This window comes from Manis javanica, chromosome 7 (assembly GCF_040802235.1).
Source record: "Manis javanica isolate MJ-LG chromosome 7, MJ_LKY, whole genome shotgun sequence".
Taxonomy (NCBI): Eukaryota; Metazoa; Chordata; class Mammalia; order Pholidota; family Manidae; genus Manis; species Manis javanica.
The window spans coordinates 42,768,872-42,796,023 of NC_133162.1; the positions used below are offsets into that span (position 1 = coordinate 42,768,872).

General features: G+C 37.3%; 1 protein-coding gene across 4 annotated transcripts in view; it reads right to left on the minus strand.

Annotated features, from left to right (window-relative positions):
* Nucleotides 1-27,152, minus strand: part of FAM149B1 (family with sequence similarity 149 member B1) — a 74,316-nt gene that overhangs the window by 31,449 nt on the left and 15,715 nt on the right. For 3 of the 4 annotated variants that reach the window (XR_012133180.1, XM_036998861.2, XM_017663170.3), the window contains exons 4-6: nt 13,932-14,074; nt 13,011-13,127; nt 2,953-3,111 (exon numbers count right to left, since the gene is read on the minus strand). Coding sequence is in view for 3 of the 4 variants with exons in the window: in XM_036998861.2 (XP_036854756.2) it covers nt 2,953-3,111; nt 13,011-13,127; nt 13,932-14,074 (419 nt within the window). In the remaining variant the exon portion in view is untranslated. The remainder of the gene's footprint in view (nt 1-2,952; nt 3,112-13,010; nt 13,128-13,931; nt 14,075-27,152) is intronic. The other variant, XM_036998862.2, reaches the window with a different exon arrangement.

A 27,152-nucleotide genomic window follows, 5' to 3' on the forward strand; every position in this document is an offset into this window, starting at 1 on the left:
TCAACGTCATCTACCACATCAACAAAAAGAAATACAAAAACCACATGATCATCTCCATAGATGCTGAAAAAGCATTTGACAAAATTCAACATCCATGCATGATAAAAACTCTAAAAAAAATGGGTATAGAGGGCAAGTACCTCAACATAATAAAGGCCATATATGATAAACCCACAGCTTACATCATACTGAACAGCAAGAAGCTGAAAGCTTTTCCTCTAAGATCAGGAATAAGACAGATGCCCACTCTCCCCACTTTTATTCAACATAGTACTGGAGGTCCTAGCCATGGCAATTAGACAAAACAAAGAAATACAAGGAATCCAGATTGGTAAAGAAGTCAAACTATCACCATTTGCAGATGACATGATATTGTACATAAAAAATCCTAAAGAATCCACCCCAAAACTACTAGAACTAATATCATAATTCAGCAAAGTTGAAGATACAAAATTAACACACAGAAATCTGTGGCTTTCCTATACACTAACAATGAACTAACAGAAAGAAAATCAGGAAAGCACTTCCATTTACAATTCTATCAAAAAGAATAAAGTACCTAGGAATAAACCTAACCAAGAAAGTGAAAGACCTATACCCTGAAAACTACAAGACACTCAAGAGAAATTAAACAGGTCACTAAGAAATGGAAACTCATCCCATGCTCCTGGCTAGGCAGAATTAATATCGTCAAAATGGCCATCCTGCCCAAAGCAATATACAGATTTGATGCAATCCCTATCAAACTACCAACAGCATTCTTCAACAAACTGGAACAAATAGTTCTAAAATTCATATGGAACCACCAAAGACCCCAAATAGCCAAAGCAGTCCTGAGGAGGAAGAATAAAGTTGGGGGGATCTTGCTCCCCAACTTCAAGCTTGCTTTACTACAAAGCCACAGTAAGGAAGACAATTTGGTACTGTCACAAGAACAGACCCACAGACCAGTGGAACAGAATAGAGACTCCAGATATTAACTGAAACGTATATAGTCAATTAATACACAATAAAGGAGCCATGGACATACAATGGGGAAATGACAGCCTCTTCAACATTTGGTGTTGGCAAAACTGGACACATACATGTAAGAAAATGAAACTGGATCACTGTCTAACCCCATACACAAAAGTAAATTCGAAATGGATCAAAGACCTGAATGTAAGTCATGAAACCATAAATCTCTTAGAAAAAATCATTGGGAAAAATCTCTTGGACATAAATATGAGCAATTTCTTCATGAACATATCTCCCTGGGCAATGGGAACAAAAGCAAAAATGAACAAGTGGGACTATATCAAGCTGAAAAGCTTCTGTACAGCAAAGGACACCATCAATAGAACAAAAAGGTATCCTACAGTATGGGAGAATATATTCATAAATGACATATCCGATAAGGGGTTGACATCCAAATTATATAAAGAGCTCATGCACCTCAACAAACAAAAAGCAAATAAGCCAATTAAACAATGGGCAGAGAAGGTGAACAGACAGTTCTCCAAAGAAGAAATTCAGATGGCCAACAGACACATGAAAAGATACTCCACATCGCTAGTCACCAAAGAAATGCAAATTAAAACCACAATGAGATATCACCTCACACCATTAAGGATCACCACCATCCAAAAGACAAACAACAACAAATGTTGGCGAGGTTGTGGAGAAAGGGGAACCCTCCTACACTGCTGGTGGGAATGTAAATTAGTTCAGCCATTGTGGAAAGCAGTATGGAGGTTCCTCAAAAAGCTCAAAATAGAAGTACCACTTGACCAAGGAATTCCACTTCTAGGAATTTACCCTAAGAATACAGCACCCAGTTTGAAAAGGACACATGCACCCCTATGTTTATCACAGCACTATTTACATTAGCCAAGAAATAGAAGCATCCTAAGTGTCCATCAGTAAATGAATGGATAAAGAGCATGTGGTACATATACACAATGGAATATTATTCAGCCATAGGAAGAAAACAAATCGTAACATTTGCAACAACTTGGATGGATCTAGAGGGTATTATGGTCAGTGAAATAAGCCAGGTGGAGAAAGACAAGTACCAAATGATTTCACTCATATGTGGAGTATAAGAACAAAGGAAAACTGAAGGAACAAAACAGCAGCAGAATCACAGAATCGAAGAATGGACTAACAGTTACTAAATGGAAAGGGACTGGGGAGGATGGGTGGGAAGAAAGGGATAAGGAGGGGAAAAAGAAAGGGGGATTACGAGTAGCATGTACAATGTGGGGGGGGCATGGGGAGGGCTGTAGAACACAGAGAAAACAAGTAGTGCTTCTACAGCATCTTACTATGCTGATGGACAGTGACTGTAATGGAGGTTGTGGGGGGGACTTGGTGAAGGGGGGAGCCTAGTAAACATAATGTTCCTCATGTAATTGTAGATTAATGGTAGCAAAATAAAATTTTTTTTAAATGCAAAAAAAGACACCATATACTCATTAAAGAAGCAGTTTATGTTTCTGGGAAAAAAGTCGATGTAACAGCACAACTCTCAGAATACAGTAAGCATAGATATAAATAGGCATTATTAGTTATAAAGTCTGCCAAGTGTAAGATTTTATGTTAACTGTATACACCCCTTTTAAACAGGATTTGTGTAAATGATGTTCACATGTCCAACTGCTGTGTTCAACAGTTTCCGTTTCCATGACTTACTGGTGGTAATTTACAAAGGGTAAAATCAAATCATGTGGAGGAAAATATTAATTCATTTAAAAATGTTTAATCTCAGGAAGAGGGAAGTGACATGTACAGTAAGGAAATACACAAGTCTGAGATGTGGAAGAAATAGGAATTTAGTCAACTAAACAAATGAACCTGACAAGTAATAAAAAGTAACAAAAACATAAATCTAATTATAGGTAATAGTAGTATAGAAAAAATAGATATTATTAAAGGAGAGGAATAAAAATCTTCAAAGACATAATTACTCACATATCTGTGTGGTCGAATGCTAGATATTCCTCTATTCCTTCAGAAAAGATTACACAGTCTTCTTCTCTTTCTATAGAACACAAGCCATGGGATTTGGCAGTGGAAGATGGTTTATTGGTGTAAGATGAAAGATGTAATTTCTTTCCCCTAATACCAAATCTGCCAGAGGAAAAAACCCAAATATTTATTATGAACAACATAAGCAGTTCTTAGAGCAACTCAGTCACATTCTTTTCAGCTCAAAACCCTGGTGATACTTTCCTGAACTACTGTAAGCCTTAATATCTATTATTTCTCAGTACAGGAAGAATAAATACTAGCCATAGACCTACTCTGCTCAGGTGTATTTTGCAGTATCAAATACTGCTTGCTGTCTTCAGAGATGCAACAGTTACGGCTATAAAATAAGTTTTTGTTTTAAATCTAAGAATATTTACATTCATAGTTACATCTTTAAGATACCTCAAGAGGTTATATGTTTATTTCAATAACTCCATCATTGTTCAAATTGTGTGCTCCTTAAGGGCAGAAATCTTCTCGTTTACAATTAAATTTCTTTTTCTGCTAAGGTAATGAATATGTGGTGACTCACTCATTTCAGCAGATTTATTTTGGAGAAAGTCAAGTATAAGCAATAAAATTTTCAAAAATAGCTCTCAGCTTAACTAAACATTAAATATAAGCAATGTACACTTTGTGTTATTCTTTATGCATTTTTGTACCTTAAGTATTTGCTTTTAATGGCACTTTTCACCAAGGCTAGCGGGAAAATCTCACTGGAAGACATTTTGGAAATACATTACTAGAAGCCTTAAAAAAAAACATTGATTCAGTGCTTTCACTTATAGGGATTTCCTTTAAGGATATGGCCTACAAGATTTAGCTATAAAAATTATCATTGCGGAACTGTTTGTAATTGCCAAAAATCAAAACTAACCCAGCTATTTCAAAACATAGGATTGGGGGTTGATTGTTTAAATAATGGTATATTCATGCAATAGAATACTATGGTCATTAATGTTGTAGGAAAAATATGGAAGAGACCCACAATAAAATGACAAGTATAAAAAGACTATAAAATATGTACAGTAATCACAAAAGTATATATATATGCGGCAGAGAATGCTGGATGTCCCCCAGCATCTATTCTCCCCTTCTTTCTTAGTGAATCATGCCAATTTAATTCAGGAGAGCAATACACTGTCCTTGAAGACTGAATTTCCCACTACCCTACAGCCAGATGTAGCCAATGAGATATGAGCAGAATTGTTATATGGATCTCTGGGAAGGCTGTTTAAGTAGAACTGACTTCTATAATGGGTGCCCTTTTGCCCTTCTGCTACCTAGAAAGTGAATGTCATGTTTGGAACTTTGTCTGCTATCTTGGACCATGAGGAAAACTTCAGGAAAAACGACATAGGGTAGCATGGTGTAGCAAAAAGATGAAAGGAGTCAGATGGACTCAAAAACACCATGCCTTCATTATGCTATCTTTAGATACACCTCTTCCTGACTTCTTTTAAAAGAGAAATAAACTTCTTTGTTATGTAAGCTATTAAATAAAGTGTAGGGTTCATAGGAAGTGGTTGGAAAGGTATGTGGCTAGACTGGAGTACTTTGTGTGGTAACTTGGGCTAATTGAAAGCAAAGGAAAGGAAAGTTTTTAAGGGAATGACAAGATCCTTGCTTTAGAAGATCACTGCTGTGTGATAAAAGGACAGTGTAGTTAGGAGACTAGTCAAAAGATGAAATAAGAGCTGGTAAGCTGATGAGAACCTGGGCCAGGGCAGGAGGCATGGGGATGGAGAGATAGTAAAAAAAGAGATATACAGTTTAGAGAACAATACATCTAAATCAGCTGGTATTACTGTTTATAAAAGTTTCTTAATTTGGGGGCATTACTATTAGCAGACATAATGTAGGTGGGGGGGCACGGGGAGGGTTGTACAACACAGAGAGGACAAGTAGTGATTCTACAGCATCTTACTACGCTGATGGACAGTGACTGTAATGAGGTATGTTGGGGGGACTTGGTGATGGGGGGAGTCTAGTAAATATATTGTTCTTCCTGTAATTGTAGATTAATGATACAAAAAAAATATTTCTTAATTTGATGTCAGCATGTTTTTTTGTACACACAGGCAAGTTTATACTAAAATTTATATGCATGGGAAAAGGCCCTAAGGATAGTAAAAAAAATTTTGAAAAATAATGTGTGGGGGAAGAATCACTTTCCAATATTAAGGCTTACTACATAACTGCAGTAATCAAAAAGGTATGGTTCTGGCAGAAGGATAGATCAAAGATACAGGACACAGAACTCAGAAATGGAGCCTCACAACTGAGCCCAATTAATTTCAGACAAGGGTGAAAAAGCAATTCAGTGGAGGAGGGATATTTTTTAAATAAAGTGATGGAGCAATTGGACATCCATAGGCCAAAAAAATGAACCTTGACTTAAAAGTCTCACATTTTTTGACAAAGATAAACTCAGAATGGATCACAGACTTGAATGAAAAAAATGTAACACCATAAAAGTTTTAGAAAAGAATGTAGGAGAAAATCTTTAGGACCTAGGACTAGGTAGAGAGTTCTTAGATTTTATACCAAAAAACCCCCAAAATCAAAAACCAAAAACAAAACCCCCAAACAAACAAAAAAAACTCACAATTCATAAGATATAAAATGGTAAGTTAAGACTTCAACAAAATAAAAAACTTTAGCTCTGAAAAAGAGCCTGTTAAAAGAATTAAAAGACAAAATATAGAGTTGGAGAAAATATTTAAATCACATGTCCAACAAAGGCCTATGTAGAATACATAAAAAAAACTGAAAACTCAATAGTAAAAGGCCTATCAAATTAGAAAGTGGGCAAAACACACGAACAGACATTTCACTGAAGAGGATACACAGACAGCAAACACAAGAAAAGATGTTCAAATAATTTTTAGGAAATTCAAATGAAAAACAATGAGATATCACCACCTACCTAACCGAATAGCTAAAATGAAAAACAGATCTAACACCAAATGCTGGCTAAGACTTAGTGAAACTCAATCATATATACATTGCTGGTGAGAATGTAAAATGGTACAATCATTGTGTAAAAGACTTGGGCAGTTCCTTTCAAAACTAAAAATGGGCTTGCTAAACCACCCAGCAATTACATGCTTGAACTTTATCTCAGACTTATATTCATACAAACTTACATGAATGTAAAGAACATATATATATATATTATATATATATGAAATATATAAAAACATACAACAAAAATATAAACACAAAAACATACATATATAAAATATATATTCATGTAAATATATTCTTGTACAAACCTTTACATGACTGTAAAGGACATATGAAGTATATAAAAACATATAAAATATACTTTACATTCATGTACTATGTATATGGAATAGAAGAAAAAAGCCAATCTCAAAAGGACACACAATGCAGGATTCCATTTATGTAACATTCATGAAATAACATAATTATATAGATGTAGAATAGATTAGTGGTTAACAAAGATTAGGGAAAGGGGGGAGAGGGGAGAGAGATGGGTGTGGCTATAAAGGGGTAACAGCAGAGAGTCTTGTGGTGATGGTACTATCTAGTATTTTGATGGTTGGCAGTGGTGACAGAAGTTTTACGTAGTACAACTGCGTAGAGCTATCCATATACATACACACAAATGAAATCTGATTCAGTTCTATGGATTGTACCAAAAAAGGTTTCTAAATTTGAGATTTAATTTTTTTTTCACTGAAGTCTGTTCTGAAATTTTAAAATAATAATTCCCAAATTCCAGTCAACAGATTTGTGCCAGTCCCTGACAAAATTTTTACTGATCTATACCAAAATGAACAAAATAAGGACAATACCCAGGAAGAATGCCAAATATCCTGTCTTGAAAAGTACTGTCCTTATTTTGAGATTATGTACTTCATAATTTTTTTTAATATGTATTTTCTTTTATGAGTGTTTTTTTACCATGATAAAAGTTGTCAAACACTGCATACCTAGCATTCCATTTGTTATAGTCTTATTGTACTTGTATGACTAACTTGTATTATTAACTTGTAATTTGTATCATTAACCAGTCATTTTTTTAGTCAGTGATATCTAAAGGAATTACTTGTTTTGAGAAAAAAAGGCCTTTCTAAAAAGGTATAGGCCTTTTGTTAGTAGAAAAATTTCAATTTGGTGGGAAGGAAACATGTTCCCATTTCCACTAAAGCTGTAGCAAAAACATCACTGTACATCATGAAACTGTCTCTGCAAATGTTATTTCTAACAAAGGAACATTTTAAATCACCAGACTTCAGAGAATATTATGTCTGGAAAACTTTTTTTTTTTTAATGTTTGTAATTTTTTTCCTTACTTGAAGAATACCAGTGGTCTTACCTAATAGTGTACTGCTCTGGTAGTAATACTTAAGCTGTGATCTGTTTTCTTGTGAGAGGAAAAAAAATCATTGGTACTTTATTCTTCTTGCACATGCATGGAGGATAAAATGCCTTTTCTAGGTTTCTTGTTCAAACAAAGAGTTTAATTTGAAGCCATCCCATCCAGGTGTAGGCCTTAGGAAAAGGAATTCGGCAGCCTTCACGGAGGCCCTTCAGGGTTGCTAGAAGGAACAAGTGGCTAAGAACCCTCCTTTCTGACTAGGATCTGAAAAGTAGTTAAACACTCTCAACACCGTTTCAGACCAACCTTATCTCCCAGTGGACCTCTAGAAATGACAGAAGTAGAGGAAATGTACATAAAGGTGTGATCTCATGATGCCAAAAAGAAAACATTAAGGTAGTACATTGGAAAGGAAATATGATTGTGAAATACCCTCCCAATAGAAGAACTGAGAAGAGTATCTCCATGGCTTTGGAGAGCTTCAGAAAGCTCTTTATAAATGTCTAAAAATTTTCTGATTTGTAATTACTTTGAATAGCTCTTGTATTTACGACAGTTATAAAAAAAATCAGAGAAAATGAAAGCAAAAGGTATTTGTAATGAGTGACATGAGGGAGGTGGGCTTCTGATAAATAGCACACATATATATATATCACTTTACTTAAATTGTGGTAAAAATATAACATTAAATACCATCTTGAACATTTTAAACTGTACACTTTAGTAGTGTTAAGTATATTCACATTATTGTGCAGATATCTAGAACTTTTTCATTTTGTAAAACTGAAACTCTAATACCCATTAAATACTAATTGCCCCTCTCCTTTTCCTAACGCCCTTTGACAACTGCCTTTCTACTTTCTGTTTCTATGATTCTGGTTAATTTAGATACTTAATATGAGTGGAATCATATTCACTTTGTTCCTGGCTTATTTTATTGTGCACAGTGTCTTTGAAGTTCATCCATACTGTAGCATGACAGGATTTCCTTCTTTTTTTAAGGCTGTTTAATCTATTTTATGTATATGCCACACTTTCTTTATCATTTATCTGTCTGTGGACATTTGGATTGCCTCTATCTAATGCTGCAATGCACATGTGTGTGCAGATATTTCTCTTAGATCCTGCTTTCAGTTTTTTTGTACATATACCTAGGAGTAGGATTTTTGGATCATATGGTAAGTCTATTTTTATATTTGAAGGACCTTCCATACCGTTTTCCCTAATAGTTGTACCATTTCACATTCCACCAACAAAGCACAAGTGTTTCAGTTTCTCTACATCTTTCCAAAACTTGTTTTTTTCTGTTCCTTTGAGAGTGCCATCCTCATTGTTTTGATTTGTATTTCTCTTATTATTGGTGATGTTAAGCATCTTTTCATCAACAAATGCTTGTTGGCCATTTGTATGTCTTTGCAGAATTGTCTGTTCGAGTCCTTTGTCCACTTTTGAACTGGGTTCTTTTGTTGTTGTTGTTGAGTTATAGAAGTTCCTTATATATTCTGGATATTAACCACTTATCAGATACGTGTTTTGGAGATACTCCCCCCCATTCCACTGGTTGCCTTTTCACTCTGTTGATTGTTTTTTTTGATGCACAGAAATTTTAAGGTTTGATATAGTCCCATTTGTCTATTACTGCTTTTGTTACCTATGCTTTTGGTGTCATATCTAATAAATCATTGCCAAATCCAATGCCCTGAAGCTTTCCCTCCATGTTATAGTCTTAAGAGTTTTAGAGTTTTAGATCATATGTTTAGGTTTGTAATCCACTTGAGTTAATTCTGCATATGGTGTAAGGTAAGGGTCCAACTTCATTCTTTTGCATGCGGATACCCAGATTTTACAGCATCATGTTGGAAAGACTATCTTTTCCCCATTGTGTAGTTTCAGCACCTTTGTTGAAAAGCATTTAACCAAATATGCAAAGGTTTATCTCTGGGCTCTCTACTCTTTTAATAACTTTTTAAGGGTTATAATTATGCACCTAGTCATACACTTCAGCAATTTATTAGATAGTATAGTTAGTTAATTTTTGTTGAGGTATATATGTAGAGTAAGCATAGACAAACCCCTTAGGTTAACTTGAAGTGGTAGAGCGCATAGTTTTTTCAAGTAGAAATGTCCTCAAACTCATGTTTTCAAGGTCCTTTTTGGCATTTTTTTGGTCCTGTTTTCTCCTTACTCTGCAGCCATCTTCTGTTTAAGTTTTATGTTAATTGTTTTAAGTTTTGATGTAGACAACAAAATTTGTTTTGATTTATAACATTGTTTCGCAACTGTATCAATTTATACATTAAATAATTTTCATGTAGTTATATATATATGTATATATATATATATATGAGTTGTTTTAATTTCATTTAAAAAAGCTGAATGCTAGCCATGTTCTAGGCACTGTGCTAAGGGTTAGAGATACAAAGAGAAAGATACTGTATTGTTTGTTATTTATTGTACTTTTCTGTGGTCCAAGAAGTCAAGAATAGAAGCTAGACCAAATACCTTCTTTAGTACATTTGAGATATGAAAGAAAGCCAGTGTGGGAGAATTAGTGAATGAGAAAGGGAATGACAGAAGATAAAAATATAGATGTAGGCTGGGGTCAGCTTATAATATAATTTTACATTTTTATGTTAAATTCAGAAGGAAACTATTAAAGATTTTTAAGTAGAAGACAGGATCAAATCTGAATTTTAAAAGAAAAATCTGATGTAATATGGAGGGACAAGAATGGACATAATTTGAAGTGATATTTTTGTAAGAAGTCTCAGTAGTTGATAAACTCTTACTTTATGGCAAACTTGATTTGTTAAACTAAAAAAGTCCAAATGAATTCATGACACATTTCCACACATCTTCTTAGGAAAAGTGGCAAAGGAGCAATAGCAATGCCACTTACATACTCTCATTACCCAGACTGTGTTCTTAGATACCATTAGCCTCTCCAAGAAACTAGGTCTTGAATGTCAGGTGATGGGCCTGCAACACCCTACTGTAACGAGAAAGCAAGGATACAGTCAAGACAAAAAGGAGTTAGCTTGACATGGCCAAGTTGTAACAATCTAAACATCATAATGACTATGGTTAATTAGAATACATAAATATTTTGAAATGCTATGAGTTCATAATGGTACTTAAGACAGAAAATATCAAGGATGGACTAAGTAGTAGTTATATAAAAGTAAATATCATGGATTATGTTTAATTTGTTACTACTTTCCATAAGCAGTGGTATGCTAATAAAACTTATTTGTTTCATCTAAGTGTCTATGTATAAAATATAGATAGGTATTTATCTGTACAGTAAAGAAAAGCAGTTATTGAAAATGGTATGTCAAACAGTCCAGAAAGGCAACACCAAAAATAAAAAGGGCTGGTCAGCAGTGGTGGTAGCAAGCAGACAGGAAAGAAGGAGGTCACAGCCTGCTGCAGAACCATGATTTAGCCAGATTTCCTAAAGAGGAACCACTACTCAGACTTGACTCATTATTTCCTTGGAGCTGAAATCTCTAAATGGGACTACTACTTATAATAATAAAATAATAAGATATATATAAAGTTTATACTAAGCTCAAGTAAATATATCTTAATGACAAGGTATGAGTTATGAAATTTTGGACAGTGAGAATTAGAGAATACATCATTTCTGTAGTAGACATTAGAATGTAAAATCTGAAATTTATATAAAAGGACTAAACTTTTTAAAAAGATTTATTAATATAATGAGGCTTAAATTTAAAAAGAAAGCTCAACTTAATGAACAGAAGCTTGAATTTAAATCACTTTGAGAAAAGCAGACAAATCCCATTCTCTGACTAAAAATCAGTTGATAACCCACATCTCATAACCTAACTGGCCTAAGACAGTAATGTTTTCCTTTGAGGTCTGAAGAAATTACAAACTAAAAAGACATCAAAAGTAAATATTCTTTTTTATTTGCATCAAAAGTGCAACCCTTAAAAGGTACCAAATAATTAAAACTATACTCTTAGGAAAAAGTATAGAAATAATTTTTTTAAAATTAAGGTATCATTGGTATACACTCTTACAAAGGTTTCACAGGAAAAACAATGTGGTTACTACATTCACCCTTATTATCGAGTCTCCCCATAACCCATTGCAGTCACTGTCCATCAGTGTAATAAGATGCCACAGAGCCCCTATTTGTCTTCTGTGAGCTACACTGTCATCCCTGTGATCCCACACACACCATATGCACCAATCATGATACCACACAATCCCATTCTCCCTCCCTCCCCATCTGCCTGCCCCACCCCTCCCCTTTGATAACCACTAGTCCCTTCTTGGAGTCTGTGAATCTACTGCTATTTTGTTTCTTTAGTTTGCTTTGTTGTTATACTCTAGAAATAATTTTTAATTAATCAAAACTGATATTTTACAATAGATTTAAAGGTTTCCATAGATTTTGAAATAAAATCCTATTTGGGTTTACTTTGCTGTTATCTAAAGACTTTGAGGTATCCAAAATTAGCCACTTTAATATATTAATTACCCATTTTAAGCTAATAATCAGCAGTTCAATTACTGTAAAGACATAAAGTTGTAATTAATATTACATGTTTAAGAAGAATATCTTTCTCAAAGTTTTTGGGAAAAAAATTTTTTTAGTGTTTCTGAATTTCTCTAATGCAGTCTATATACATAGTTATTCCAAGAGCAAAGTGCCTGTATTTATAGATAGATGTAAATATAGATACAGATCTTAATATCAAAAATATCCTTAAGACCTAGGGAATGTCTCACTTTTTTTTAGTGAAATATATCATTGATACACAATCTTATATTGGTTTCAAATGTACAACACAGTGGTTCAACAGTTACCCATGTTAAGTCCTCACCCCTTCTAGTGCAGTTACTATCTATCAACACAGAGAGATGTTACAGAATCATTGACTATATTCTCCATACTGTACTACTGTCCCTATGACTAACTTATATTGTGACTATGAATTGTGCCCCTTTATCCCCCTCCTCTTCTCCCTTCTCCCTCTCCCCGTTAGTAACCACTAGTCACTTTTCACTGTCTATGAGTATATTACTGTTTTGTTCCTTCTGTTTTGCTTTGTTTTTATATTCCACAAATAAGTGAAATCATACGGTATTTATCTTTCTCCACCTGGCTTACTTCACTAAGCATACTACCCTCTAGATCCATCCATGTTGTTGCAAATGGCAGGATTTGTTTGCTTTTTATTACTGAGTAATATTCCAATGTATATATGTATCACATGTTCTTTATCCGATTGATGGACATTTAGGTTGCCTCCATATCTTGGCTATTAAAAATAGTGTGCTGGTAAACATACGGATGCGTACATATTTTTGAATCAGAGATCTTTGTTTTCTTAGGGTAAATTCCTAGAAATGGAATTACTGGATTGAATGGTATTTGTTTTTAGTGTTTTGAGGAATCTCCACACTGTTTTTTACAGCAATGTCTTACTTTATGAATAAAAAATTATATTGAATTCTAATATGCACAAAGATTCCAGACAAGCTTACAGAATTTGCCAAGCTTTAAAAATACCAATAAGTGGGGAGAAGTATTTTAATCCGTTAGTATAACTGGTAGAATATAATACTGGCACATTAGGATACATAAATACTTACATATTGGAATACTTACGTAGTAGAATCTCTTTCCCGAGATAGTGTTGCCTCATATAAAGCTGACACAGCAGAAGGGGATCTAGGATACAGTCCATAACCTTCATTTGGAGTGATTATCTGCTTACCCAGAATTCTTCAAGATGAAGAGCAAAATAGACAATTATGCACCTTCACCTGGCATACATACAAAATGTAAATATTTTTGGAACAAATTTGATGGCTCTAAAATAGAAGTCTAGGCTAAGTCCACACTTGGTCTGATACCGATAATAGTCCTTGAGAGAAAATATGAATCCAGAGCCTTATCACAGGTATATATCTCTTCCATAGAATGTAGATAGAAAAGATAAAGTTATAGCCCTAGCCCCCCAAAACCCAAGGAAACTGAGCAAACTATTGCAATTTGCCCTCCATCTTCAATTATAATCTTCATTAAATCTGCCAAAATGAGTGAAAGCCAGGCCAAATTAGTGAAAATGAATTATATTCTTAAGAAAATGACACTTTACAGATTTTAAATATGGGTAGTAACTAATGCAGTTTCTAAACTGCATAAACATAAGACATAAAGCCTATGTCCCTGTCTGCTACCAAGTATACATAAGAATTTACTTGTAGACAAGACTGTAAATAAATACATGTTCTGACCCTCTTGTTCAAAAGAAGTGCTCTTTAGACAGCCACAATATACAGATCTCAGCTACTTGTATAGAAATTACTCTATTTGACTGGGACAACATATACATATTAGTATTTATGAAAACTCTGAGAAACTTACATCAACTTGAGTTTTCTCTAGCTGAGGCTTTATACCACCTGGCCTTATTTACATTCTTCAGAATCATGCCCACAATGATGTAAGAATACATTGTTGGAGCTCTGCTTCTCAAATTTCAGTATTAGCCATGAATACACGTCAACTCTAGGGCTTCAGTACCTGAGGTGAGGAAAGCTACGTGTCCACTGTTGGCACTCTTCGTATAGACGCTCACTATGTACACTCAACTTCTGCTCATACAAGAGCTCGTCAATGGCTGTGAACATTGCCTGAACTTCTTCAGTGGCATTTTGATCAACTTCCTAGAAGAAAATACCATACCCAAATATTTAGGTGAACTTCAATCTCTGTTAAAATCATGACGGTTGAAAGCAACCAGATTTGTATTCAATATTTAGTCTATTTGGGAATCACGGGAAGATGGCGGCGTGAGTAGTTCAGAGGAAAACTCCTCCCCAAAACATATATATTTATGAAAATACAATAAACACACTATTCTTAAAGAGACACCAGTAGATGCAGTACAACAGCCAGGATACATCTACATTTGCAAGAACTCAGCATCACACAAAGGGGGTAAGATACAAGCCGTGGCCAGGCGGGACCCGAACGCTCCCCCACACCAGAACCCGACAGGAAAAAAGGAGTCGGAATGGGGAGGGAGTGAAAGCCCAGGACTGCTAAACAACCAGCTCTGGAAATCTGCACCCAGAATGCAGACACAAGGTGCACGGGATGCTGGATATTAGAGAAATGGAAAAGCAAAACCTGTGGGAAGCTCCCTGAAACGGGCGCCCCTGAGACAAAAGAAAAGCGAGTGCTTTCTGCAAGTCTTAAAGAGACAGGGACCCCACAGCTGGACGAAGTTGTCGCGGCACACATAGCCAGCAGCTGGGAATCTCAGGGAAACCTAGGAGCCCTAAACCCCGGGGAGGCAGTGCAGCTGTGAAGCCCTTGACGGCACTAAGCAGCCTGCCAGTCATTCCTCAACTGGTGTGGAATCCGACACACCGGCCCAGTAGTGGAAGAGTGGCAGTGCGTGCCAAGGGCGATGGCACCGAAAGAGACCGAGAGCAGATCCATGTGCCAACGACACCAGAGGAGACCAGAAGAGGCTTGTGTGATCCGGCAGCAGCACGACCGAACAGCCTGGGCGTGGCTTGCATGCACCAGTGGCAGGGGAGCCAGAGGAGCATGGTAGAGGCCCGGGTGCACCTGCAGCAGAGCCAGAGGGAGCAGGCACGCTCCCAGCAGCCAACCGGAATCCCAGCCCAAGGCACAGCTGCCTGGGCCAGACCCAAAGGCTGCTGCTAGCAGAGCTGCCTGGCAGGGGTGCCGATAGCATGGAGGAGCGCACCTGGTGTACCTGCCACTCCCTGCAGAGCTCCGCGCTGCTCTGATGGCCACCCCGCCCACAGCAGCTAAGGGGACTAAACTGGTGGCTGCTCCAGGAGTGCGGGTAACCGTGACAGGCAGCGGAGAAGGGCAAGGCATCCAGCAAGCAGGAAAGGACTTTCTTCTCCCAGCTGACACACCCGCAACCTGCCTACAGCCACTGCTATCACTATGAAAAGGCAAAAAAATCTGGTCCAGTCCAAGATACTTCAAACAACAACTGTAAAAGGATCTGCAGAGGCAGACCTAACCAGTCTCCCAGAAAAAGATTTCAAAATAAAAATCATAAACATGCTGACAGAGCTGCAGAGAAATATGGAAGAGCTAAGGGATGAAGTCCGGAGGGAGATTACAGACATCCAGAGGGAGACTACAGAAGTGAAACAAACTCTGGAAGGATTTATAAGCAGAATGGATAAGATGCAAGAGGCCATTGATGGAATAGAAACTGGAGAACAGGAATGCATAGCTGATGCAGAGAGAGATAAAAGGATCTCCAGGAATGAAACAATATTAAGAGAACTGTGTGACCAATCCAAAAGGAACAATACCTGCATTATAGGGGTGCCAGAGGAAGAAGAGAGAGAAAAAGGGATAGAAAGTGTCTTTGAAGAAATAATTGCTGAGAACTTCCCCCAAACTAGGGGAGGGAATAGTTGCTCAGACTACAGAGGCACGCAGAACTCCCGAGAGACGGAACCCAAAGAGGACAACACCAAGCCACATAATAATTAAAATGGCAAAGATCAAGGATAAGGACAGAGTACTAAAGGCAGCCAGAGAGAGAAAAAAGGTCACCTCCAAAGGAAAACCCAACAGGCTATCATCAGAATTCTCAACAGAAACCTTACAGGCCAGAAGAGAATGGCATGATATATTTAATGCAATGAAACAGAAGGGCCTTGAACCAAGGATACTGTATCCAGAACAATTATCATTTAAATATGAAGGAGGGATTAAACAAATCCAAGACAAGCAAAAGTTGAGGGAATTTACTTCCCACAAACCACCTCTACAGGGTATCTTAGAGGGACTGCTCTAGATGGGAGCACTCCTAAAAAGAGCACAGAAAAAAACACCGAACATATGAATAATGGAGGAGGAGGAATAAGAAGGGAGAGAAATAATCATCAGACTGTGTTTATAATACCTCAATAAGCGAGATAAGTTAGACAGTAAGATACTAAGGAAGCTAACCTTGAACCTTTGGTAACCATGAATCTAAAGCCTGCAATGGCAATAAGTACATATCTCTCAATAGTCACCCTAAATGTAAATGGACTTAATGCACCAATCAAAAGACACAGAGTAATAGAATGGATAAAAAAGCAAGACCCATCTATATGCTGCTTACAAGAGACTCACCTCAAACCCAAAGACACGCACAGATTAAAAGTCAAGGGATGGAAAAAGATATTTCGTGCAAACAACAGGGAGAAAAAAGCAGGTGTTGCAATACTAGTATCAGACAAAATAGACTCCAAAACAAAGAAAGTAACAAGAGATAAAGAGGACCTACATAATGATATCCTTCCAGAACCCTACATAATGATAAAGGGCTCAGTCCAAGAAGAGGATATAACCATTATAAACATATATGCACCCAATACAGGAGCACCAGTATATGTGAAACAAATACTAACAGAATTAAAGAAGGAATTAGAATGCAATGCATTCATTACAGGAGACTTTAACACACCACTCACTCCAACGGACAGATCCACCAGACAGAAAATAAGGACACAGAGGCACTGAACAACACACTAGAACAGATGGACCTAATAGACATATATAGAACTCTACATCCAAAAGCAACAGGATACACATTCTTCTCAAGTGCACATGGAACATTCTCCAGAATAGACCACATACTGGGCCACAAAAAGAGCCTCAGTAAATTGAAAAATATTGAAATTGTACTAACCAACTTCTGAGATCACTAGAAAGGTCTAAAACTAGAAACAAATTGTACTAAGAAAGCAAAAAGGCTCACAAACACATGGAGGCTTAACAACATGCTCCTAAATAATCAATGGATCAACAACCAAATTAAAATGGAGATCCAGCAATATATGGAAACAAATGACAACAACAACACAAAGCCCCAACTTCTGTGGGACGCAGCAAAAGCAGTCTTAAGAGGAAAGCATATAGCAATCCAGGCATATTTAAAGAAGGAAGAACAATCCCAAATGAATGGTCTAATGTCACAATGATCAAAATTGGAAAAAGAAGAACAAATGAGGCCTAAGGTCAGAAGAAGGAGGGACATGATAAAGATCAGAGAAGAAATAAATACAATTGAAAAGAATAAAACAATAGCAAAAATCAATGAAACCAAGAGCTGGTTCTTTGAGAAAATAAACAAAATAGATAAGCCTCTAGCCAGACTTATTAAGAGGAGAAGAAGAGTCAACACACATCAACAGAATCAGAAACGAGAAAGGAAAAATTACGACGGACACCACAGAAATACAAAGAATTATTAGAGAGTACTATGAAAACCTATATGCTAACAAGCTGGAAAACCTAGAAGAAATGGACAACTTCCTAGAAAAATACAACCTTCCAAGACTGACCCAGAAAAAAACAAAAAATCTAAACAGACCAAATACCAGCAACGAAATTGAAGCGGTCATCAAAAAACTACCAAAGAACAAAACCCCCAGGCCAGATGGATTTACCTTGGAATTTGATCAGACATACAGAGAAGACATAATACCCATTCTCCTTAAAGTTTTCCAAAAAATAGAAGAGGAAGGGATACTCCCAAACTCATTCTATGAAGCCAACATCACCCTAATACCAAAACCAGGCAAAGACCCCACCAAAAAAGAAAACTACAGACCAATATACCTGATGAATGTAGATGCAAAAATACTCAACAAAATATTAGCAAACTGAATTCAAAAATACATCAAAAGGATCATACACCATGACCAAGTGGGACTCATCCCAGGGATGCAAGGATGGTACAACATTTGAAAATCCATCAACATCATCCACCGCATCAACAGAAAGAAGGACAAAAACCACATGATCATCTCCATAGACACTGAAAAAGCATTCGACAAAATTCAACATCCATTCATGATAAAAACTCTCAACAAAATGGGCATAGAGGGCAAGTGCCTCAACATAATAAAGGCCATATATGATAAACCCACAGCTAACATCATACTGAACAGTGATAGGCTGAGAGATTTTCCTCTGAGATTGGGAGCAAGACAGGGATGCCCACTCTCCCCACTGTTATTCAGTGTGGTACTGGAGGTCCTAGCCACGGCAATTAGACAAAACAAAGAAATACAAGGAATCCAGATTGGTAAAGAAGAAGTCAAACTGTCATTATTTGCAGATGAAATGGTATTGTACATAAAAAACCCTAAAGACTCCACTCCGAAACTCCTAGAGCTAATATCGGAATTCAGCAAAGTTGCAGGATACAAAATTAACACACAGAAATCTGTGCCTTTTCTATACACTAACAATAAACTAATAGAAAGAGAAATCAGGAAGACAATTCCATTCACAATAGCATCAAAAAGAATAAAATACCTAGGAATAAACCTAACCAAGGAAGTGAAAGACCTATACCCTGAAAACTGTAAGACACTCTTAAGAGAGATGAAAGAGGTCATTAACAAATGGAAACTCATCCTTTGCTCCTGGCTAGGAAAAATTAATGTCGTGAAATCGGCCATACTGCCCAAAGCAATATACAGTTTCGATGCAATCCCTATCAAACTACCAACAGCATTCTTCAATGAACTGGAACAAATAGTTCAAAAATTCATATGGAACCACCAAAGACCCTGAATAGCTAAAGCAATCCTGAGAAGGAAGAATAAAGTGGGGGGATCTCACTCCCTAACTTCAAGCTCTACTACAAAGCCGCAGTAATCAAGACAATTTGGTACTGGCACAAGAACAGAGCCACAGACCAATGGAACAGAATACAGACTCCAAACATTAACCCAAACATATTTGGTCAACTAATATTCGATAAAGGGGCCATGGACATAAAATGGGGAAATGACAATCTCTTCAGCAGATGGTGCTGGCAAAACTGGAGAGCTACATGTAAGAAAATGAAAATGGATCACTGTCTAACCCCATACACAAAAGTAAATTCGAAATGGATCAAAGACTTGAATGTAAGTCATGAAACCATAAAACTCTTAGAAAAAAACATAGGCAAAAATCTCTTAGACATAAACATGAGTGACCTCTTCTTGAACATATCTCCCCGGGCAAGGGAAACAAAGGCAAAAATGAACAAATGGGACTATATCAAGCTGAAAAGCTTCTGTACAGCAAAGGCCACCATCAATAGAACAAAAAGGTATCCTACAGTATGGGAGAATATATTCATAAGTGACAGATCTGATAAAGGGTTGACATCCAAAAAATATATAGAGCTCACACACCTCAACAAACAAAAAGCAAATAATCCAATTAAAAAATGGGCAGAGGAGCTGAATAGACAGTTCTCTAAAGAAATTCAGATGGCCAACAGACATATGAAAAGATGCTCCACATCGCTTGTCATCAGAGAAATGCAAATTAAAATCACAGTGAGATATCATCTCACACCATTAAGGATGGCTACCATCCAAAAGACAAACAACAACAAATGTTGGCGAGGTTGTGGAGAAAGGGAAACCCTCCTACACTGCTGGTGGGAATGTAAATTAGTTTAACCATTGTGGAAAGCAGTATGGAGGTTCCTCAGAATGCTCAAAATAGAAATACCATTTGACCCAGGAATTCCAGTTCTAGGAATTTACCCTAAGAATGCAGCACTCCAGTTTAAAAAAGACAGATACATCCCTATGTTTATTGCTGGACTGTTTACAATAGCCAAGATACGGAAGCAACCTAAATGTCCATCAGTAGATGAATGGATAAAGACGATGTGGTACATATACGCAATGGAATATTACGCAGCCATAAGAAAAAAACAGATCCTATCATTCGCAACAACATGGATGGAGCTAGACGGTATTATGCTCAGTGCAATGATCCAAGTGGAGAAGGACAAGTACCAAATGATTTCACTCATATGTGGAGTATAAGAACAAGGGAAAACTGAGGGAACAAAGCAGTAGCAGAATCACAGAACACAAGAATGAACTAATAGTTACCAAAGGGAAAGGGACTGGGGAGGATGGGAGGGAAAGGCGGGATAAGGGCAGGGAAAAAGAAAGAAGGCATTACGCTTAGCATGTATAGTGTGGGGGGGGCAAGGGGAGGGCTGCGCAATACAGAGAAGAGAAGTAGTGATTTTACAGCATTTTACTATGCAGATGGACAGTGACTGTGAAGGGGCATGTGGGGGGGACTTGGTGAAGGGGGGAACCTAGTAAACAATGTACTTTCTCTAATTGTAGGGTAATGATACCAAAAAAAAGAGAAGAAGATGTGGTACATATACACAATGGAATATTACTCAGCCATAAGAAAAAAACAGATCCTACCATTCACAGCAACATGGATGGAGCTAGAGGGTATTATGCTCAGTGAAATAAGCCAGGCGGAGAAAGACAAGTACCAAATGATTTCACTCATATGTGGAGTATAAGAACAAAGGAAAACTGAAGGAACAAAACAGCAGCAGAATCACAGAACCCAAGAATGGACTAACAGTTACCAAAGGGAAAGGGACTGGGGAGGATGGGAGGGAAGGGAGAGATAAGGGCAGGGAAAAAGGAAGAGGGCACTACGATTAGCATGTATAGTGCGTGGGGGGCACAGGGAGGGCTGTGCAACACAGAGAAGATAAGTAGTGACTTTACAGCATCTTACTACACAGATGGACAGTGACTGTGAAGGGGTATGTGGAGGGGGGGGACTTGGTGAACGGGGGGAGTCTAGTAAACATAATGTTCTTCATGTAATTGTAGATTAATGGTACCAAAATAAAAAAAATTTGAACGATAATCTTGCCAGATAAAGTAATCTTGGTTCCAGGCCCTTCTGTTTCATGGCATTAAATACATCATGCCACTCTCTTCTGGCCTGTAATGTTTCTGCTGAGAAGTCTGATGTTAGCCTGATGGGGTTTCCTTTGTATGTGATCTTATTTCTGCCTCTGGCTGCTTTTAACAGTCTGTCCTTATCCTTGATCTTTCCCATTTTAATTACTATGTGTCTTGGTGGTGTCTTCCTTGGGTCCCTTGTGTTGGGGGATCTGTGGATCTCAATGGCCTGACAGACTATGTCCTTCCCCAGATTGGGGAATTTTTCAGCAACTACCTCCTCAAAGACACTTTCTATCCCTTTCTCTCTCTTCTTCTTCTTCTGGTATCCTTACAATGCAAATATTTTCTGTTTGGATTGGTCACACAGGTCTCTCAATATCTTTCATTTTTAGAGATCCTTTTTTCTCTCTGTGCCTCAGCTTCTTTGTATTCCTCTTCTCTAGTTTCTATTTCATTTATTGTCTCCTCCACCATATCCAACCTGCTTTTAATACCCTCCATCATGCTCTTCAATGACTGGATCTCTGACCTGAATTAATTCCTGAGTTCTTGGATGTCTTTCTGTACCTCCGTTTAGAATGTTGATGATTTTTATTTTGAACTCCCTTTCAGGAAGAGTCACAAGGTCCATATCATTTAAATCTTTCTCGGGAGTTGTATTAATAATTTTACTCTGGACAAGGTTCCTTTGGCATTTCATGTTTGTATATCGCACCCTCTAATATCCAGAAGCTCTATTCTGGAGCTGCTTAGCCTCTGAAGCAATGTCGGGGTGTGGAAAGAGCTGTTCCCCACCTCCTGGCTGCTGTGCCTGTCTCCACTGCCTGCACCAGTGGGCCGGTTACACAGGTATAAGTTTTTGTCCCAGAGCAGCCAGATATGTATCCCTGCTTTCCACAAGCAACTGGAATCCCAGTCTCCCCAGGAACTCTGCCTGTGTTAACTTTCCAACCTGGTAGTCATGCGAGTCTCATGAAAGCACCTGAAATGTAGGTTTGTGCTCCCAGCGCAGATCTCAGGAGCTAGATATTCAGCAGTTCCAAGCCTTCCACTCTCTCCCTGCTCCGTTTCTCTTCCTCCCGCCAGTGAGCTGGGGTGGAGGAGGGGCTTGGGTCCCGTGGAGCCACAGCTCTGGTACGTTACCCTGTTCGGTGAGGTCTGGTCTTTTCTCCAGGTGTATGCAGTCTGACACCATCCTCTTTCCTGTTGCTCTCCCAGGATTAGTTGTGCCAATTAAATTTTCTAATTATATCCAGTTTTAGGAGGAAGCCTCTGTCTCTCCTCTCATGCCGCCATCTTTAATCTTTTATGAAAGGTATTTCTTAATGAGATTTGAAAGTCAAAATTACTCCTTGATCCATGGGCTGCAGAATAGATGTTATGTGAGCAGGCATGAAAACAACATAAATCTCATTGTCCATCTCCATCATAGCTCTTGGGCAACCAGGTGCATTGTCAGTGAGCAGTAATATTTTGAAAAGAGCAGTAGATCTCATCAGTGGCTTTAAAATATTCAGTAAACCATGTTTTAAACAGATGTTCTGTCATCCAGGCTTTGTTGTTCCTCTTATAGAGCACAGGCAGGGTAGATTTAGCATAATTCTTAAGGGCTCTAAGATTTCAGAATGTTATATGAGCATTGGCTTAAACTGAAAGTCACCATATGCCTTAGTCCCTAACAAGAGAGTCAGCCTGTCCTTTGAAGCTTTGAAACCAGGCTGCTTTGAGTTCTATGGTAGGAAAGTCCTAGATGGCATCCTCTTTGAAAGAAGGCTGTTTCATCTACACTTAAAATCTATTTTTTAGTGTAGCCTTGCTTACTAAACCTTGCTTAATGACTTCAGCTAGATCTTTTGGATAACTTGCTGCAGCCACTGCTCCACCTTTCACTTTCCCCCCCACTTTTTAGAATATATTTCTATTTTGGTAAAATTATAAATACATAAAATGTACCATCTTAAAGTATATAGTTAAGTGACCTTAAGTACATTCACATTCTTGTGCAACCATCATCCCTATCAATCACTAGAACTTTTTAATCTTTCCAAATTGAAACTCTGTACCCATTAAACAGTCCACTCTTCCCTCTGCCCCTGCCAAGCATTATTCTACTTTCTGTCTCAATGAATCTGCCTATTCTAGGTACCTCATGTAAGTGGAAACATATTTGCGCATTTGGCCTGGCTTATTTCACTTATAATAACATCTTCAGGGCTCATCCATGTTGTCACAAGTGTCAAAATTTCACTTTTTGAAAACTGAGTGATACCCCCATTGTATGTATATACCGCATTTGTTTACCCACTTATTTGTAGATGGATATTCTGTGCTCTGAAATCTACTTTGCTGATACCAACCTGGCTACTCCTGCTTTCTCATGATTAGTGTTTCAATACTATTTCTATTTCCATTCTCTGTTTAATTAAGGTATCAATGATATACAATCTTATGAAGGTTGCACATGAGCAACATTGTGGTCACTACATTCACCCATGTTACTGAGTCCCACACACTCCACCACAGTCACTGTCCATCAGCATAGCAAGAAGCCACAGAGTCACTACCTATCTTCTCTGAGCTGCACTACCTTCCCCATGCCCCCACACACACCATGTCTGCCAAACATAATGCCCCTCAATCCCCTCCTCATTCCTCCCTCCACCTGCCTTCCCCTACCCACTCCCCTTTGGTAACTGTTAATCCCTTCTTGGAGTCTGTGTGTCTGCTGCTGTTTTGCTCCTTCAGTTTTGCTTTGTTATACTCCACAAATGAGTGAAATCATTTGGTACTTCTTTCTCCACCTGTGTTATTTCACTGAACATAATACCCTCTAGCTCCATCCATGTTGTTGGAAACAGTAGGATTTTCCTTCTTCTTATAGCTGAATAATGTTCCATTGTGCATATGTACCACATCTTCTTTAACCATTCATCTACTGATGGACACTTAGGTTGCTTCCATTTCTTGGCTATTGTAAATACTGCTGTGATAAACATAGGGGTGCATATGTCTTTATCAAACTGGGCTGCTGCATTCTTAGGGTAAATTCCGAGAAGTGGAATTCCTGGGTCAAATGGTATGTCTATTTTGAGCATTTTGAGGAATCTCCATACTGCTTTCCACAATGGTTGAACTAAATTTAAATTCCCACCAGCAGTGTAGGAGGGTTCCCCTTTCTCCACATCCTTGCCAGCATTTGTTGTTGTGTGTATTTTGGATGTTGGTCATCCTAACTGGTATGAGGTGATACCTCATTGTGGTTTTAATTTGCATTTCTGTGATGATTAGCGATGTGGAGCATCTTTTCATGTGCCTGTTGTCCATCTGAATTTCTTTTTTGGAGAAGTGTCTGTTCAGCTCCTCTGCCCATTTTTTAATTTGCTTATTTGCTTTTTGTTAGTTGAGGTGCATGAGCTCTTTATAGAATTTGGCTGTCAACCCTTTATTGGATATCTCATTTATGAATATATTCTTCCATACTGTAGGATGTCTTTTTGTTCTATTGATGGTGTCCTTTGCTGTACAGAAGCTTTTAAGCTTGATATAGTCCCACTTGTTCATTTTTGCTTTTGTTTCCCTTGCCTGGGGAGATATGTTCATGAAGAAGTCGCTCATGTTTATGTCTAAGAGATTTTTGCCTATGTTTTTTTCTAAGAGTTTTGTAGTTTCATGACTTACATTCAGGTCTTTGATCCATTTCGAATTTACTCTTGTGTATGGGGTTAGACAGTGATCCAGTTTCATTCTCTTACATGTAGCTGTCCAGTTTTGCCAACACCAGCTATTGAAGAGGCTGTCATTTCCCCATTGTATATCCATGGCTCCTTTATCATATATTAATTGACTGTATATATTTGGGTTAATATCTGGAGTCTCTATTCTGTTCCATTGGTCTGTGGCTCTGTTCTTGTGCCAGTACCAAATTGTCTTGATTACTGTGGCTTTGTAGTAGGGCTTGATGTTTGGGAGCAAGATCCCCCCCACTTTATTTTTCCTTCTCAGGATTGCTTTGGCTATTCAGGGTCTTTGGTGGTTCCATATGTATTTTAGAACTATTTTTTCCAGTTCGTTGAAGAATGCTGTTTGTATTTTGATAGGGATTCCATTGAATCTGTAGACTAGTTTAGGTATGATAGCCATTTTGACAATATTAATTCTTCCTAGCCAAGAGTATGGTGTGAGATTCCATTTGTTAGTGTCCTCTTTAATTTCTCTTAAGAGTGCATTGCAGTTTTCAGGGTATTTTGTTCATTGTTTCAAGGTATTTGTTCATTGTTAGTGTAAAGGAAAGCAACAGATTTCTGTGTATTAATTTTGTATCCGGCAACTTTGCTGAATTCAGCTATTAGTTCTGGTAGTTTTGCGGTTGATACTCTAGGGTTTTTTATGTACAATATTGTATCATCTGCAAACAATGACAGTTTAACTTCTTCCTTACCAATCTGCATGCCTTTTATGTGTTGTCTGATTGTTGTGCCTAGGACCTCCAGAACTATGTTGAATAAAAATGGGGAGAGTGGTGGGCATCCTTGTCTTGTTCCTGATCTTAAAGGAAAAGCTTTCAGCTTCTCACTGTTAAATATGGTGTTGCCCGTGGGTTTGTCATATATGGCCATTAATGTGTTAGGATACTTGCCCTCTATACCCATTTTGTTGAGGTTTATCATGAATGGATGTTGAATTTTATTGAATGCTTTTTCCATATCTATGGAGATGATCATGTGATTTTTGTCCTTTTTATTGATGTAGTGTATGATGTTGATGGATTTTCAAATATTGTACCATCCTTGCATTCCTGGAATAAATCCTACTTGATCATGATGGATGATCTTTTTGATGTAGTTTTGTATTCGGTCTGCTAATATTTTGTTGTATATTTTTTTGCATCTATATGCATTAGGGATATTACTCTAATTTTATTTTTTCCCGTTGTCTTTGCCTGGTTTTGGTATTAGAGTGATGCTAGCCTCATGGAATGAGTTTGGTAGTATTCCTTCCTCTTCTACTGTTTGGATAACTTTAAGGAGCATGGGTATTAGGTCTCCATTGAATGTCTGGTAAAATTCAGCAGTGAAGCCATCTGGTACAGGAATGTTGTTCTTTGGAAGTTTTTTTGATTACCAATTTGATTTTGTTGCTGGTAATTGGTTTGTTCAGATTTTATGTTTTGTAATGGGTCAGTCTTGGAAGGTTGTATTTTTCTAGAAACTTGTCCATTTCTTCTAGGTTATCGAATTTGTTAGCATATAATTTTTCATAGTATTTTCTAATAATTCTTTGTATTTCTGTGATGTCCGTAGTGGTTTTTCCTTTCCTATTTCTGATTTTTTCTTATGTGTGTACACTCATTTTTCTTTATAAGTCTGGCTCTGGGTTGATCTATTTTGTTTATTTTCTCAAAGAACCAGCTCCTGCTTTCATTGATTTTCTATTTTATTCTTCTCAATTTTATTTATTTCTGCTCTAATCTTTATTATGTCCCTTCTTCTACTGACTTTGGGCCTCTTTTATTCTTCTCTTTTCCTAGTTTCATTAATTGTGAGTTGATACTGTTCATTTGGGATTGCTCTTTGTTGAGGTAGGCCCGTATTAATCCTTTTAGACTTATAAGACATTTTATATGTACTTGTGTATATTCTCCTATCATTGGGTGAAAAGTCAGGTCAGGTTGATTGACAGTGTTGCTCAGTTCTTCAATATCCTTGCTGAGTTTCTGTGTAGTATTGAGAGTGGAGTATTGAAGTTTCCAAGTATAAGTGTTGTGTTGTCTGTTTCTCCTTTGAATTCTGACATATTTTGCTTCAAGTACTCTAAGGCTTGGTTGTTAGATGGGTATACATTTGTAATTGATTTATTTTCCTGGTGAATTGGCCTTTTTAGTCATAACGAAATTTCTTTTTCTTTTAGTAGTGTTTTCTATTTATTTTGTCTTAGTTGAAATTCAAGTCTTTTTATGGCTGCCTTGTCTTTTAATCTCTCTGCCCTCTCATATCTCCTCTGC